The sequence below is a fragment of the Phytophthora parasitica genome (assembly GCF_000247585.1).
Source record: "Phytophthora parasitica INRA-310 unplaced genomic scaffold supercont2.1, whole genome shotgun sequence".
Classification (NCBI taxonomy): domain Eukaryota; phylum Oomycota; class Peronosporomycetes; order Peronosporales; family Peronosporaceae; genus Phytophthora; species Phytophthora nicotianae.
In genome coordinates this window covers 1601464-1617878 of record NW_008634126.1, presented here as the reverse complement: position 1 = coordinate 1617878, position 16415 = coordinate 1601464, and the positions used below count along the sequence as shown (strand labels likewise).

The 16415-nt window shown below is 44.2% G+C and overlaps 4 protein-coding genes across 4 annotated transcripts; 2 read left to right on the top strand and 2 right to left on the bottom strand.

The window, feature by feature from the left end:
* Positions 1-8706: 8706 nt before the first annotated feature.
* Positions 8707-9336, top strand: PPTG_00412 (hypothetical protein; the record flags this gene model as incomplete). The annotated part of the gene is made up of 1 exon (XM_008891817.1): positions 8707-9336. The coding sequence occupies one exon, from the start codon at positions 8707-8709 to the stop codon at positions 9334-9336; it is 630 nt and encodes a 209-aa protein (XP_008890065.1).
* Positions 9337-10465: 1129 nt separating this feature from the next.
* On the bottom strand, positions 10466-10825 carry PPTG_00411 (hypothetical protein; the record flags this gene model as incomplete). The annotated part of the gene is made up of 1 exon (XM_008891816.1): positions 10466-10825. One exon carries the CDS (start codon positions 10823-10825, stop codon positions 10466-10468), a length of 360 nt encoding a protein of 119 aa, XP_008890064.1.
* Positions 10826-11873: 1048 nt separating this feature from the next.
* On the bottom strand, positions 11874-12266 carry PPTG_20731 (hypothetical protein; the record flags this gene model as incomplete). Its single annotated transcript, XM_008892929.1, has 1 exon — positions 11874-12266. The coding sequence occupies one exon, from the start codon at positions 12264-12266 to the stop codon at positions 11874-11876; it is 393 nt and encodes a 130-aa protein (XP_008891177.1).
* Positions 12267-12365: 99 nt separating this feature from the next.
* PPTG_00410 (hypothetical protein) lies at positions 12366-12806 on the top strand (the record flags this gene model as incomplete). Its single annotated transcript, XM_008891815.1, has 2 exons — positions 12366-12427; positions 12506-12806. 2 exons carry the CDS (start codon positions 12366-12368, stop codon positions 12804-12806), a joined length of 363 nt encoding a protein of 120 aa, XP_008890063.1.
* Between the last annotated feature and the right edge of the window lie 3609 nt (positions 12807-16415).

Sequence of the window (16415 nt, the reverse complement as noted above, 5' to 3'; positions counted from 1 at the left end):
AGCTAATAATATACAAAGATGGCGACATACTCACCTGAGCAATACCAAGCTAACAAGGAGCGCATTAAAGCAGCGCAGAAGCGCTACTACCAGCGCACACGCGAAGCTCGTTTGTCCTATCAGAAAGGGTACGATGACAAGAATAGAGGGCAAAGAAAGCGAAAACCAAAAATCGAACCTAATCAAGACCTTAGGCATGATAATCGAACTTAATTAATTATTATTTATTTATTTATTGATATAAAGTCAACCCTAATATAAAGTCAATCCTGATACAAAATCTCAAAAATATAAAGTCATTTCACGAAGAGAAATATAGCTAACGATATATACAACGGCTATACGAGCTTGAAGGTCTAAAAAGATTAAATATCCGAGCGATTAAATAGGGGAGCAGCTACAGAGGTAAGGTTCGCGGTAGGACCGGTAAGATGGTGTATGTCAGCAACTTATCGCGCCCCAGAAACTAAGAGCTTGTCGCGAAGCAGTACATGGTCAGTCTTAATGATTTGAAGAAGAACTTGTCTTCAGACTATAAGGCTGACCCACACTATCGTTTTTACAAGGGCAACCACATAGAATCGCACCTATACGAAGGAATCCACCGTAGTGAGTTCTATGACAAGCTTGAAAATATTCTTGAGAGTCAGTCAAGTGCTTACAAAGTCAACATTGCCCTTGGCTATGACCTTGTTAGTAAAACCGATAATTCTGATACGAGATACTTTTCACCCAAATCTCAGTAATACCTCTGTGTTCAACACACATGTTGCTATTAACAGCAGAAGTGATGTTCGTAAGGTAATTTCGGAGATTTGGTCCATGGAACTGGTTGATAAACTTAATTACCCCAGATCTGGGTACATGGTTAAAGCTATCACCGGGATAATATTTTTCTGTATCATCGAGAGCATGCATTAGGTGATAGCGAAGCAATAATCCCTAAAGCTGTCCGTGATAACAAAAGTGTCATCAACTTCCCAAAGACAAACAACAAGTGCGTCTTCCATTGTATCACCTTCCACAAGTGGCACGACCCAAAAAAAAGACCCACGGAGAATTCAGGCTTTAGTAATGCAGGCTTTCAAGCAGTACTGTTTTTCCAAGGTTATTAACTTTTCTCTAGGGCTATACCGAACATTCAAGCCTATTGATATTCTCCATTTCGATGAACTTATGGGGCGTTTCCAGCTTAGAATCAACGTCTTTTTTTTTCACAATGGATATTGATTCTGGAAAAAAGTTGATTACATTCAGATTTCCGACAAAGATTACGATTCGATGAACATTTTCTCACACGAGAATCACGCTCTCTACATCAAAAACTTGGATATACTTCAGCGTAAATACTAATGCGGAAAATGTGATATGGTTTTCGCCAGCTCGGAAAGGCTTAAAAATCATACCAAAAATAAATGGGAGCTTGTCAATATTGAGTCGTTCCCGGCTCAGCCAACGATCTATCGACCAGCTCCGAACACCATTGGTTCAATGCTTACGAAGTATTCTATCAGAAATGTTGATCAGTACGTGGATCACTTCATCGTCTATGACTTTGAGGCCATTATCAAGCCTACAGGAGTCAAGCACGGGAAAAAATACTGTCTTTACAAACGCGCATATCCCTGTATCCGTATCAGTAGTCGATAGCTTAACCGAGGAAGTACGTTGTTTCGTCAATGACAATCCAAAGGCTTTGCTAGACGAAATGTTCGAGTACATTAAATATGTAGGCGACCAAATTCAGCGATACAACGTCTCCAAATATGAGACGTTGCTTCGCAAGATAATTAATGCCCATGGTTTGGCTGGTATTGAGATCCCAGTAGTTCAACCTGATATCAAGTACAACACTGGTGATATCGATAAATGGATTAAGGTAGGAGATTTTGCAAACTCCTTCGATTTCCATAGCAAGATCGGCTTCGGAAAGAAGCATTCAGACTATCTAAAGCAAAAGCAGACCATCGATCAGGTACCAGTTCTTGGTTTTATTTCTGGTAGATATGATATTAACCTTATCAAGAGCGACTTGTTTGCCGTTATTGGAACGGACAATTTCAAATCAGTCATCAAGAACCCATCTTACATGTGCATCGGGACTTCGAATATGAAAAATGCTTGACATTAGCAACTACGTTCCTGCTGGAACCAGCTATAGCAAGTACCTCAGTACATATCTTGGGAACTGTAAATGTGATGACAAAGTTCGATGTGTCTGTGGGCTTGGTAAGGGTATATTTCCGTACGAGTACATTACTTCATTCGATGTACTCCATGAAACTGAGATCCCACCAAAATCAGCATTCGGCAGTAAACTTCGAGGTACAAGCATCAGCGATGAGGACTACAAGCGAGTTCAATTCGTCTGGGAACACTATGAGATGAAGTCGATCAAGGACGTACTCATTTGGTACAATAACCTCGATGTAGTCCCATTCATAAAGGCTATCCAGGCTCAACGCGAACTTTTCTAACGCTTTTACCTCGGCATGTTTACCGACGGTACAACAACAAGCTTGGCCATATCGATGGCAATATCTTGATCAGTTGTGTTGAGTGCAATGTTGCTCGTAAGGATATGTCTCTGAAGGGGTTTCGATACCAAAAACTGCTCGATTTCAACTCGGACAGGCTAGTATATAGCATCGACAAGGTGGAGAAAGATATCTATGCTAAGATGAAGCATAACATTGCAGGAGGACCATCTATCATCTTCAACAGGTATGCCAAACGCAACGAGACAACGATTCGAGGTGGTGACTTTGTAAAAAGATCATCGGATAGCTTTATATCTTTTGGCACTCGGCAATGAAATGCCGTGCGGTCGATTGACTACGATTGAAGCATATCCGGGTATTGTCGAAGATATCAAGGCGGACAACGTATTCGGATTTCTTGAGTGTGATATCCGTACTCCCAATCACTTAAAGGAGTACTTTAGTGAGATGACACCGATCTTCAAAAGTACTCTTATTGATTGTGCAGATGAAAATGTTATTGGTTCCCACATGTTTAGCTATAACGAGGCCCACAAGCGAAGCCGAGCCAAGCCAGCTCGCAAGCTAATTGGAAGCTACTTTGGGGATAAACTTCTCATATACACCCCACTGCTTAAGTGGTACCTAGCGTACGGAAAGGAGATCACTAAAAACTTATAGCTTTATCAAAGCCAGTTCCCACAAAGCATTTGCTTCATTTATGGAAGCGGTATCAAACGCTCGACGTGAGGGTGATGCTGCCAAATCCAAAACTATGATTGCTGAGATGATGAAGCTTGTTGGCAACAGTGCTTTTGGTCGCAGTTGCGCGGATATGAGCAAACACAAGGAAGTCAAATATGAATCAGACGATAAGGCAGTAAAATCTAGAATTGAGCAATTCACCTTCCACGGATTGGAGGAGCTCAACGATTCATGTGAGATCAGTATGAAAAAAGCGACGTATCCAAAACAAGAATCCAATTCATCTAAGCATTGCTATCTACCAACTGGCCAAGCTTCGCATGGTACAGTTCTACTACGATTGCATTGACTTCTACTTCAATAGGTCCGACTTCCAGTATCAGGAAATGGACACAGTCTCAGCATACATGGCTTTCAGTTGTGATAATCGGTTTCAGAACTGCATTAAGCCTGAGCTGCGCGATCACTTCAAACAGAACAAATACGATTGGTTCCCTCGCGACTATAATTCCAAGGTAGCAAAGTTCGAACGTCGCACACCAGGTTTATTTAAAGACGAATGGACAAGTGATGATATGGTATCGTTATCGTTATCGTCAAAGAATTACATCTGCTACCTACCTGATGAATCATACAAGGTCAAGGTTTCAGCCAAGGGTATTCAACAGGAAAATTCTCGCAATGATGATGTACTTAATCCAGATGGTTTTGAAACGGTAGTACGTGATCGCATCACACTAGAAGGTACTAACAAGGGCTTTCGACTAAGTAATACAACGAGGTCAATTATTACTTATAGTCAAACTAAAACGGCTCTAAATTACTATTACAACAAGCGACGCGTTCTAGATGATGGAGTTCCCACCGCTCCATTGGACATATAATTCATACGCTTCTGGGAGGAAAGCATATATTTTATACCAATTTTTATAGAGCAGTTTTCTACTCATGGATGAAATATTACACAAGCCTTACTATGACCCGAAAACAGATTATATCGGTGCCCAAGCACTATATCAAAAGGCGAAAGAGTTAAACCCTAAAATAACTCTGACAATCATTAAAACATGGTACCAAAGTCAAGCTGATATACAACGACTTCAAGACCAAAAGAAAAGCTTTGATGGCTTCAAAATCGCTTACCACAATCCCAACTCTTGGCAAATCGATCTCGCGTTTTGGGAAAAGCAACCGATACTAACTGCTGTAAACATCAACTCTCGGGTTGGGTACACAAAGCTTCTATCTAGCAAGAATGCGCTAGTAGTGTTGGCATCTATTAAGACATTTGTACGCACACAAAAGGTGGATATCATTACGAGTGATAACGGAAGCGAGTTTATGAATACACAGCTTCAGAAATATTTTGAAAGCAGAATATTGATCATTTTAACAATGAGCCTGGGGACCATGGGACTATGGGGAAAATTGAGAGATTTAACAGAACCATTAAACAGAGACTAACAAAGATTTCACCAAAACGTATATCCCCGAAGCTGATCAGTGATGTCATCAAAAACGTTAACTCCACATTCCACTGGTCAATAGGTATGACCCCCAACGAAGCTATAGGGAAAGTAATGGAGTCAGATCTAAAACATAATCAAAAAGAATCTGATAAGGTTGAGAATGCGTTTGAGGTCGGTACTCACGTTATTTATCGTCTAAAAAAGCAAACGTTTGATAAAGAAGCGGCTAAATGGAGTAAAGCCACCTACCCGATTATAGCTATTGATGGATATCGAGTCGAAATTAGATCTTAAAACGGTCATACACTCTATAAACCTCCAAGTGATCTCAAAGTGGTCCAATCGGATACCTCTGATGCAACAATCAATCGTGGTGATATTCTTGAAGCTGTACGCATTGTTGATCATAAGAAGATGCGCAACGGTAAGTACAAGTACCTCGTAGAATGGACTGGTGTTGAGGCAAATTCATGCGAACCTCAAGACAATCTTAGACTTATTAATATCTTGGCTCCGAACGGTAATCGCCTCTTGACGCATAAGCGCATGTCGTAAGTTACGACTTACAGAAAGACTTGGCATTTGTATTGGCCATGTCGTCGGGATAGGTGTATAAATTGTCAGCAGATTTTCCAGTCAATGTCGTCAGTGATACGGCATTGTGAGAGAGTAATCACCGCTCAATGTCGTCACTTGCTCCACTTGCAAGCAATAGACAGCCGGGGAGGTGCACTGATCTGCAACGCATTTCAGAGGTACGTTGGCTCAACAAAATTTGCATTCAACCACACGAAGCTCACCACTCATCAACTGATACGCAGCCTTCATTCATCATTGCTGTCGTTGTCAGCGTCGTCCCATCACTTCCTTCCTGACGGAGAGGCTGCAGTTCCCGCCGTGTCTTCTTGCAGTTTTCTGTGTTCTTTCCGGGCCTGCGCAGCACGACGCGCTTCCCCAGGTGGGCAGGAATGTCCTGCCCGGCGCCGAAATCGTCGTGCCAGATCTCAAAACAGGTCTTGGCGACGCCCTTGTACTCGCGGCGGGTCTTGTTGCAGAGCCAGCACTTGGCGTTGTCGACGGAGCAATGCTCGCAAAAGTAAGTTGTCGCGAAGGACTTCCTCTTCTCTGTGCGAAGGAGCGCACAAACCTTACACGACCGTTGGCGGCGCTTCTAAACGCCGGTGACGGTAGCCCAGCCTTCGGAATGCTCGAGTGCGTGCGCATGGCGCTCTGATGTTCGCCAACGCTTTTGGCGGGACGAAGGTGCTGTCGCTTGGATCCCTGCAAAGTTCTCGGCCTTCAGTTGCAGGAGCTGGTTCTGCAGGGCTGTAAACCAATCGGAGCGTTTCATAGCGACTGTCCCTTTGATCTTGGCTGCCTCTTTGTGGGTCAGGAACGAGTTGACTAGAGCGAGATCGAGGACACTCTCGATCGTGGACGACGTCATGACGGAGCCCGTGCAGAGGTAGTAAATTGGATTCCGGTCCCACCAGAGGCACGAGGTCATGGCAGGAACTGCGACTGAGCGCGAGAAGACGAAAGAACCACCCGGGATGCTTGTTGAGCGGGTCTTGCTACCTAACTTGATGCACTTGTCGAACCCCAAGCGGTTTGTCATGATCGTTCCAACGACGAAAACCTTCATCTTCAGCAGCTCCACGGCGTGAAGAACCGAGGTGTAGTATCGGTCTATGATCACAGCATGCCAGTTGTGGCGCGATTCAGGAGTGAACGCAGCCTTCAGGTTCCTCAATATGGCAGCTGCTCCGGTCTTGACGTCGATTCCGGTATCTCCTCCATCCACGTGGTTATGTTTGCCCGCATAAACTTCAATTCTAGAACAGTTACGACATATAGAGTTGTGAGCATCCCATCCAAACCTTAACTTACGACATAGATGTGAAGAAAACCTGTGGCAGTACGCGGTCTTTGCGTCACATAGCATAAATAGTTTGGACCCGTATCGGTGCGGCTTGTCTGACATGAACATGCGCGTGGTGTTGAGCTTCGACGTGCCAGGAAGAACGCCTTCATCAAAAGAGAAGATGGTTGGCAGAGTCCAACCTGACAGGAAGCGCTCTTGGATTTTGTCCACTACAGGGCGCAACTTCCACACCTTGTCGCGGCCGTGGTCAGAGCTGTTGTCGACAAAGTGAAGGTCACGCAGGATGTTTTGGCAGCGGTCACGCGTCATGTACCGCCCGAACAATCCGGCTGGTATGGCGCCGTCCTCGACCATGGACCAGTGCGCAGCGAAGCGCCTCTTCTGGGGACACAGCATGTGTGCTACTAGAAGCCCAATCTCGTGGGCACCGTACTCTAGGGTCCAAGGGGCAGAGCCAAATGGACTCTGAAACTCCTGAACTGCAGCAGAAGCGAAGCTGCCCGTTTGCTCTGCGAATGGTAAAAGCATAACATACTTAGCATTTTTAACACTGGCAGGTAGTTGGAGGTCAAAAGCAGCATTGAACTGGCTCGATTGCTTTTCACTACCAGCACGTTGGTAGAACCACTGAGCGTAGCAGTCATTGAAACGAACTTTTTTCGACGGGTTTCGAGATAATAGCCTGAGGATTACGAAGGGTACGTAAAAGCGTGATGTGGTGAAAGGCATGTAGGTACCATCGATCGTGGGTTCAAGTGAATTGACCACAGCACCCCAAGCAACGCTAAACCCAGCAGAGGCAGCAAGCACACCGGCCATTGGGTTGCCAGTGCTAGAGGCAGCAACCATTACAGGGCATACATTACCAGACGACAGCGTAGTTCTCGTTAGCGACATGCCTTTACCACTATCAACAGCGCTAGCAGAAGTACCCTGATTGACGCGGAAACGGAGGCGGAGTTGAGGATTTGCCATCAGATCAAGTTCCTTGAAAATAAGGTGAAGATCAACCAGCTTAATTTTAAGCATATAGTTCCAAGTACCCATGATTGCATTAGCGGTTGAAGCACGAGCAACAAAAGCACCACGTGCAGTTTGGATAGCAATTGTAGTAGAAGCAGCAGTTCCTCCGATCGTGGCACCTCCAAAGGTGGGAGGGGGGAGGGCTGATCTGCTAAACGTAAACGAGAAAGCTGCAGTGTTCGAGTAACCATCACCACTGGTAGAAGCAGTACCATAACTGTATGATACTGATTGGGCAACATCAGGGTATAGGAACGACTCCGCTCCATGCTTCTCAACATACTGACGGCTGTAACCAGTTTGAGCACGAATATTATTTCAAAACAACTTGTAGTCGGTCATACTGACAATAGTCTTTCCGTTAAGCTCAAAAGACATCGAGTCAATCACGTTCCAGTTGCCGCACTTTAGTGTCCCGCAAAATCGGTTTGCAGCCGCTGTTTGAGCAGTGCCACCATTCTTCATTGATACCTTGTAGGGAAGCATGATATACGCATCACGGAGGGAAGCGAAACCTTCACTTCCATTTAGCTGTGCCGTTGCATCAATCGTAAAAACACCATTCCGGTAAGAACCTTGATTAAGATCGATAACGAACGGTACGCGCTTCCCTGTCGATACCTTGATCTCTGGGGCGCTTTTCAGCGAACTTTGGTACAAATAGTGGTCTGATAGTCGTGTTTCACTTATCGTAGAATCTATATGGTCTCCTATATAGTTTCAGAAAATTAATTATTATGGCTCATCTCATTAAACCAATTACTGTACATCGGTCCATGATCTAATTGAACTCACTGAGAAAATAGGTGTTCATTTCGATGATATATTTGAGTCGAGTGAGATAACTAAACCTATTCCAAAGAGAAGTTCATATCTTATTCTTCTTTGACAACCTAATATGAATGTAGGACACTGGGTTTGTGTTTGTAATAATACATTGTTCGATTCAATGGGTGAAGCAGCCCCCACAAAAATTGGAATTGGTATATACTACTATCCAAAGCAATATCAAGGAACATACGGAGATTACTGTGGAATATTCTGCCTCCTATGGCTTTACTCAAAGCAATACAAGCGACCAGATGTATTCAGGAAGATGAAAGATCTCACTTTGAATAATTATGTTTCAAGGTATATTGCAATTATGTATCGAGAACTAAGTATTTCCAGCGATGTTCCTGCTGTCAAGCTGACTACAGCCCTCAAGACGGGTAAGCTAAGTCTTACAGCAGATCAATCAATAGGATCCGGTGCTGTTATCCATCTCCACCCTACATCATACGAGAAGGCTATGAAATCACGTAAAACAGGACGAGGCGTGCGACTCGATATTACCCGACATGAAATCAAGAAAGGCTACAAACGAGCTCAAGGTGGATCCATCTGGAGCAAAATCAAATCGGGATTATCGTCAGCATTCAAATTTGTGAGAGACAGTGGATTACTGTCGAAAGCAGCGGACGCAGCAGTGCCTGCTTTGGCGACAGCCTTAGGAGCCCCTCAAGCAGCTATTCCAGTCAGAGCAGCAATTAAGTCTATGACAGGTGTTGGTATTTACGATAGTGATGGGCAAGTCCCAGATGTAGGAGGTCGTATTTTCGTAGCAGACGTGAAGAAAGCAGCTAAGTCTGCGCTTAGATATGCAAAACGCAAGGGTGTCCTTACAGATGCAGTCAATGTCGGGGAAAACTATCTTCTTAGTAAGCAACGAAACCTGAACATGAAACGCTTATTAAACCAGTACGAGGGGAAGTCAGACGACACTACGGGGTAGGCATTCAAAAGCGGACACAACTAATAAAGGGTTCTCAAGAAGTAAAGGATCGAATGGCTGCTCTCCGTGCTAAGCGTAAGAAACTGATGGTAGCTGGCTCTTTTCGATTAAATTAATTCCGCCCAATTTTATTTTTAAAAAAAATCAACTCATGCTTTTTTTAGTGGCGAGCTTTAACTCTTTGATCTAAGGAGGAGCATTATTGATACTGAAGTGTCTCTGAATTTAACTTTTTGATCATTCTGGTTATACATGGAGATAGTGATCGAAGATCTAGATCCGTCAAAGCAGTTCATCCAAGCATATTGACTCGGTTTGTAGGATATCAGTTGTCCTACTTGAGCATCGCCTCTATCAAAAGCGCTTAGAATATCGCCCGAAGCTACGTATTGATTTTTTTTAATGATATCACAGCGTACAACATAGCTCGAACTCGGGTGAATCTGAGGAATAGTATTTGAGAGTTGTGCAGATGATACCGTAGTAGATGCCGCAGGGTAAGTACCACTAGTCAACCCAACTACCTTGCCAAACGCAGCATTATCGATAATAATACGAGGGACTCGCGTCGTAGTTGGTAATCCCGTTCCTCCAGAGCTATATAAACCAGTAGTAGGTCGAGTGTATCCAGGCGGGAGCGATGCTGGCGTAGCACTGAAATCGAATTGAGCAGCGTAATATACGCTATTTTCGGTTGACTATAAAATACATTGTTACCAGTAGAATCGATTAGAAAAGCTCCTGCGTTTACGAGAGCTGTCTGAATATTTCGATTGATATCTGCATACGAGTATAAGCCATCCGATAGTGTTATAGAGATAGTGGATGTTGTAGCTGCTGTCGGTACTTCGATCTTGAACGAATTGTTCCAGAACTGAGCTGCATCGATGTTATACTCGAGTTGTACATAGAAATCGACTGCACCGCGCAGGCAACATTTTTAAAATCTGCTGCCGACCCCGGGAAACTATACTTCCATGTTGAATTGTATCCATCTTGGACATGATTGGTTGAATCAAGCTTAAGAAACGAATCCATATTACTAGTGTATATTGATTCAATCAATATATTTTCAATTTATTCCGAAAGGATTGAAATAGGGATAGTCGTGTTTCACTTATCGTAGAATCTATATGCGATCGAAGTTGTACCGAAGCTGACCTTTAACCGAATCCACAAATAACATCTGACCTTTACGTTCCGTGGCTTTGTTGTAGTAGTATACGATACTACGTTCATCAACTCCCGGTATATTGAAGTCCTTCACAACCATGACCAAATCACGCTTGGAATTAGTTTTTAGAATAGATACATACTCTGCATTCAATCTAATCCTCTTGTCAGTGGCAAAGTAGCTATGACTAAGGAAAATGGTAGTCAATTTGAAATGGCGGCCACGAGTAAAGTAGTGAGAAAACAGATTCTTCTGGAGTAGATTGTCGTTGCAGTAGTCATCAATGATAACAAGTTCAGGTTTATTTGAGTTCATCGGGGTTCTGCGAACTTGATCTACGCTTGGGGGCGCATCAGGGTCAGTAAAAGTAATAAATCCGTCAAGTTTGTCGCGAAGATACTCGTACATCTCCTGATGGGGGTTTCTTGCGATGATAGTTAGATGTGCAAACACATGGGGGGAATGTTTAAGAATAAACAAACATTGATTATTTTTACCGCTAAAATACGAGCCGAGAATATTTTTACCGCTAAAATACGGGCCGAGCACTATCATTCTGAACAATGATTTGATGTTCAAATCAGGAATGTCTCTCACTGAGGCGCTTCTGAATTTCTTTGGTAAAGATGCTCCGAAATCGGGAATACCGCTCATGATTATCGTCTGATCTATATAGCTTCAGACAAAATGAGTTCTGGTTTTCATATCCACAACCTGTCTTTCAATCACCTATCTATATATTCTATCTATCTCTGGATGCGAGTGGATTTCTAACCTATGATTATGCTCAGACGCTTTACCTCAGCAAAAATGACTACAGATTGTCTTATATCTCGGGTATTACAATAGGGTCAGCCACGGAGGGTGTAGCGCTTGTTCCAGGGCCTAACAAAGATATCCGTGGTAGTGGCGCACTCGGCTGTAGTAGTTTAACAGTGAATGGAGTAGCGGTTGGGAGCTTGACAACGTATCTTACTGGTATCACACCCGGTACGGCAACTGCGAGTAAGGCGTTGGTCCTCGATGCATCAAGTAACATCTCAGGAATCAATTCTCTATCGGCCACGCAACTAACAGGAACGATCCAAACATCGAATCAGTCGAACATTACTTCAGTGAATACATTTATCCTCAAAAGAAGAAGCACAATTTTCATATAGTACCTAAATCGAACGATGAAACCAATCCCCATTGAGTCGACTAAAAAACATATGGACAAATTGGTCGGATTCGAATTTACCCTATAGAACGCTATAGCTACTCGGAAACGTAAACGAAACCATTCAAAACGTTATCTATCGAATAACTAAGAAACATCCTTGTCGGCTTCCTAACGGGGCATTTGTGTTGTATCAGACTCGGCTTAGAACAGGTCGCTGCCAATCTCAAAGTCACTGTGCACAGGGTGATCATCCAACTGCATTTGGTGGCGAAGGTGCTGGTTGCGCCGGTAACGCTCTTGGTTTAGGCGACGCCGCTTTTTCATCTCTGCTCCGATCGCCAAAAGCCGATTCTGGTACTGGCGATAGCATGCCCCATTTTGCTCTCTCAATGTGACGTCGGTGGCGTACAATGCGCAAGGAAAGTTGTTAAGCGTATGCCCCGACGTTACAAGCGCCCGCATCGTGGTCACGTCTAGTTGCGAGGTTACCCACTCTTCGTAGCGTTTTGGTGTCACCACCTCAATGAATCCCTTGATAGTCTTAATGAAAGTCGGCGTCTTCACTTTGAAAATTCTTGCCACCATGCATTTCATGACCACATGAAAAATACGTCCTTAGCGGCGAATGTGGAGCGCCTTCCGCGTCCGACGTTCCAGTATCGATGCACATGTCCACATACGGAAAACCACAATATGTTTATCTCGCTTGGAGAGAAGTTCGTGAGCCGTAGCACGGCCTCGGCTCCTCCGGCACGGTAAATACCATAAAAAATTGGGCACGTTGAGGTCGGTTCCGTGTTGTTGACGTCAACTTCATCAGAGTGCCGGTTCAGCTACTCCGGTCGAGCCTCCTCGCGATCTTCAAGTATCTCTAGCATCGACTGGAGATGGGCTCTGGACGATCGCGAGCTAGAGGCTGCCCGAGAACGAGTCGGCTCTGCGCGAACCGAGCGCGAACGTGCTGCTGCCACGCTTCTTGACGAAGCGGATGATCCACGAGACGTCGAACGGCCTTGTGACCTCGGTAAAGTAGACGACTGGAGAGACGACGTTGCTAGTGTTGGGGTCCAGGACGTTGCGGGCGACTGGCGAGATGGCATTGTTCCGATGTTGGTGAAGGGAGTGGATTACTGAGAAGCTTGACAGTAAATTCGAAAGTGAACGCCTTCATTTCGAATTCGCACGATAGCATAGCACAAAACGTCGAGCATAAGGTGGAGCGACCGTTAGAAGGACGAAGGTATAGACGATTACCAATAGAAAAGTAAATCATTTGATACCACTAATGCGTTAGAACAGTAGGTCAATGAAACACATGCTTGTATTCTTATGCTGGCAGATGACTTTTGGAAAAATGGATAACTTCCACAAAGGACTATTGAATATCGCGTCGCATGATGGATTAACAACTGGCCTATCGCTCGGGGGTGTTTTAATTACAGCAAGTGGTTCAGAAATTAACTGTGTTGACACCGCTGCTGGCACTGCTCAAGCGAGTAAGGCCTTAATTGTCGACTCCTCTCGTAATATTATGAATATCAATTCATTGCAACTATCAGGAACGATTCAAACAGCTTCTCAGCCAAACATCACAAGTGTATCCACGTTGAACATTTCTTCTCACAATGGATTGACGACTGGCTTATCTCTCGGATGCACTCTTATTACTGCTAGTGCTTTTAAAATCAACTATATTGACGCCTGGTGCAGCTGTTTTGAGCAAAGCGCTGGTACTTGATTCATCTTCAATTATTAGATTCCCATCAGGCAATGCATCAACGAATGGAATTCGGTTCTACAATAATACCAGGTATAAGGAGATCTACAATATTTTTCGTGGTAGCGATGATGGAGGACTGACCATAGGATCGACAATAACTACTATTAAAAAAGCTTCGTATGGGTTGAAGGTTCATAGTGGGTATAGCGTTTCAGCTACTGGAACAAGGCCGTGCGCGAGCGCCCGGATGAGCTCTGAAATTTTGGCGCAGTGAGCATAGTGCTGAGCGTTGGTCAACGTTGCAAGTAGTCGGAGGTAGAAAATATGGTGTATGCAGTAGCGAAGAAGTTGCTGCTTCTCCTCCGATAATGCGATCAAGGTTGAATCCCATCAAGATGCCGACGGGACTACTAGATGTCGTGAGCCATTGATAGTGAAGACAAGGTTACATGTGGAACTTGCGTAAAATTATGAGAGGTGGTAATAACACCTATGCTTAGATGGAGTAAAGTAGTAAGTATATGTGCAGCATGAAAAATTTTTTAACGGTGTTTATTTTATGGATTGCAAGGTTTATTGTAACAAAGGTTTCAAAAATGTAACTGATCCCAAGCGAGTACATTTAAGAAATAATATTCATTCGTTCATTTGAGTTAGCTACGACGACGTAAGTGGTGCTCATCACATTTTTTCTCAAGAGCTTCAAGTCGTCGGGTTTCTTCAAGAGCGGCTTGATTAGGGGTGAAGTATCGAAGAGTTTGCATAGTGAGCTTTTCCGTAAGATAGAGCTGCTCTAGTGTTGTGACGCGTGTCACTGCCACGTAGAACGACGAGCGTTGTGGCATTCTCCTTGTAGAATGACGCAATGGGCCGATAATTACTTTCTGAACTGTGAGGCCTTGACATTTTTCTGATGTGAGAGCGAATGCTGGTACCAAGGGAGCTTGAAGAACTTGAATGGTGAAGGACCGCTGCGGTAGTTCGACTCTAATTCCAGGTTTTTTTATGGATTGCACCGGGATTATTCCAGGCGGTAATCCTTCAACAGTAGGTGATGATTTGTCGAATTCCAAAAGCTTCACGAAAACAATGTCGGGGGGCTTCGAGTGAACGCTGATGTGTAGCACTCCATTTTCTTTGTCTTTGGTTATTGCTCGTACAGTGTCATCTGGATGAGGTACAAATGAAACAACATGACCAATGGTCCCATTTGCAAGTTGCAGCGCGCGACTCACATTCTGCGTGCACTGTACTGGCATTCCAATTGCGAAATTAAAAACAATAGGCATATTGCCCGTCTTGTCGTCACGAAGTTGATCTAAACTTCGTCGCTCGCTTCGGGACAGCTGGAAACGCTGCCGCGTCACAGTTGCAGGAAATCGGTGCAGAGCTTGATCACTTCGGCAGAAAATCTCCGACGCTTCCTCGTTAAACTCACAGCGAAGAGTGTTTGAAGTCACAATAATGGGACAGAATGCTTTCATATCCGTAGATAGGCCTTCCCAGTTTTTCTTGTAGCATCGATTGTTGACATATTCAATATCCTCTTCGCTGTAGTCTCCGTAACGCCAGCGATTTAAAATGTTAGCCCACGTGGGATCGCCGCGATGTCTCATGTTTTCATCGAGAATAACAACTTCATTGTTTTTCTTGTACGCATCTATACCCCGAAGTCTTGATAAGTAAGTAGTAGTGTCATTGTTGTGGCTTTGTGCTTGGAATTTTGATGATGGCAGCGGAGGATGATCTACAAAAGCCGGAACACCTGCGACCGGTAGCTGCTGGAGCCAATCACCCACGAAGAGAACGTGAATTCCACCAAACACCGCGTTGGGTTTATTTTTCAGCTCACGCAAGGCATGATCAATCATTCCAATGAGTTTGACGTCCGTGGTAGATACTTCATCCATAATTAACATTTTTAAAGGTGCAAACAGTTCTTTCTGCGCGAGGCTATATCGTTTGGTGTAGCAATTCGTGTTGATATTCCATTGGAACAGTTTATAAATTGTTTGCCCATTTGCAGCTTTGGCAGCAACACCCTGGTACGCAACCGTTTGGAGAGCATCTTGGCTGTTCCAAGCTTTAGCAAGAGCTTGAAGTGATTTTATAACGCGACTTTTGCCCGATCCGGGAAGCCCAGACAGAAAGCCTATCATCTGGTCAACCGAACCACTGTCGTCTGATACTATGGTCTGAAGAAGACGGGAACCAGCTCGCGTGAACATTTTGTGTTGTTTCCGATTGAGCTGATAAAAACTCGATACGTCACGAAGCGATGGGTTTGCATCGAGGGTTTGTCGCTGATAGGCAGTGGGTAGTGGCGCCAATTCATCATTGTCGCCTTGCCTCAGTAACATTCGTACACGAGTTGGATTATCAGAGCAATAAATAAATCTTTCTCCACAGAAACTGGTCGAATCTGCCCTCGCATAAACTTGCTCCGCTTGCGCGATGCGCTCACTCCATTTCGAGTTATCGAGACTTGGCAAATCGTATACGATATTTCCTAAACAAGACTTAGTCGCGAGATTTGCTGATAACAGCCCTTTCTTTAGCAACAATATACTTTTTGTTGCTGGTTCGAGTTCAACACGGTTGTCACAATCGCTTTCAAATCGATCTACAACTTCGGTCTCCCTTTCACCCATGTTAAATGGTTCGTCGATAATGTCGTCATCGCTTTCAATGTCGTGAAGATCGCTTGCACCCACGCTGACCCTGAAGCGCTCCATGCTTTCATCTGAGCGTTTGCGCGCTAATTCACGGGAAGTATAATAATCATTAGAGTTTTCGAGAAATTGGCGTGCACTATCGGGTGCTTCATTATCCCACCAGCTCTGGAACATAAAAGCAGAGTCACGGCCACCCAAAACCAAATCCGCTGGTCTACGAAATGGCTTGAACAACGTGAGCAGGGATCGCTGTAACATTTTACGTGATTCTGCAGGCATATTATTGTCACGTGCATCTGGAAGCCGCTTTCCTATAATTGTCGCCACAACAGGCAGCAATCTTCGATG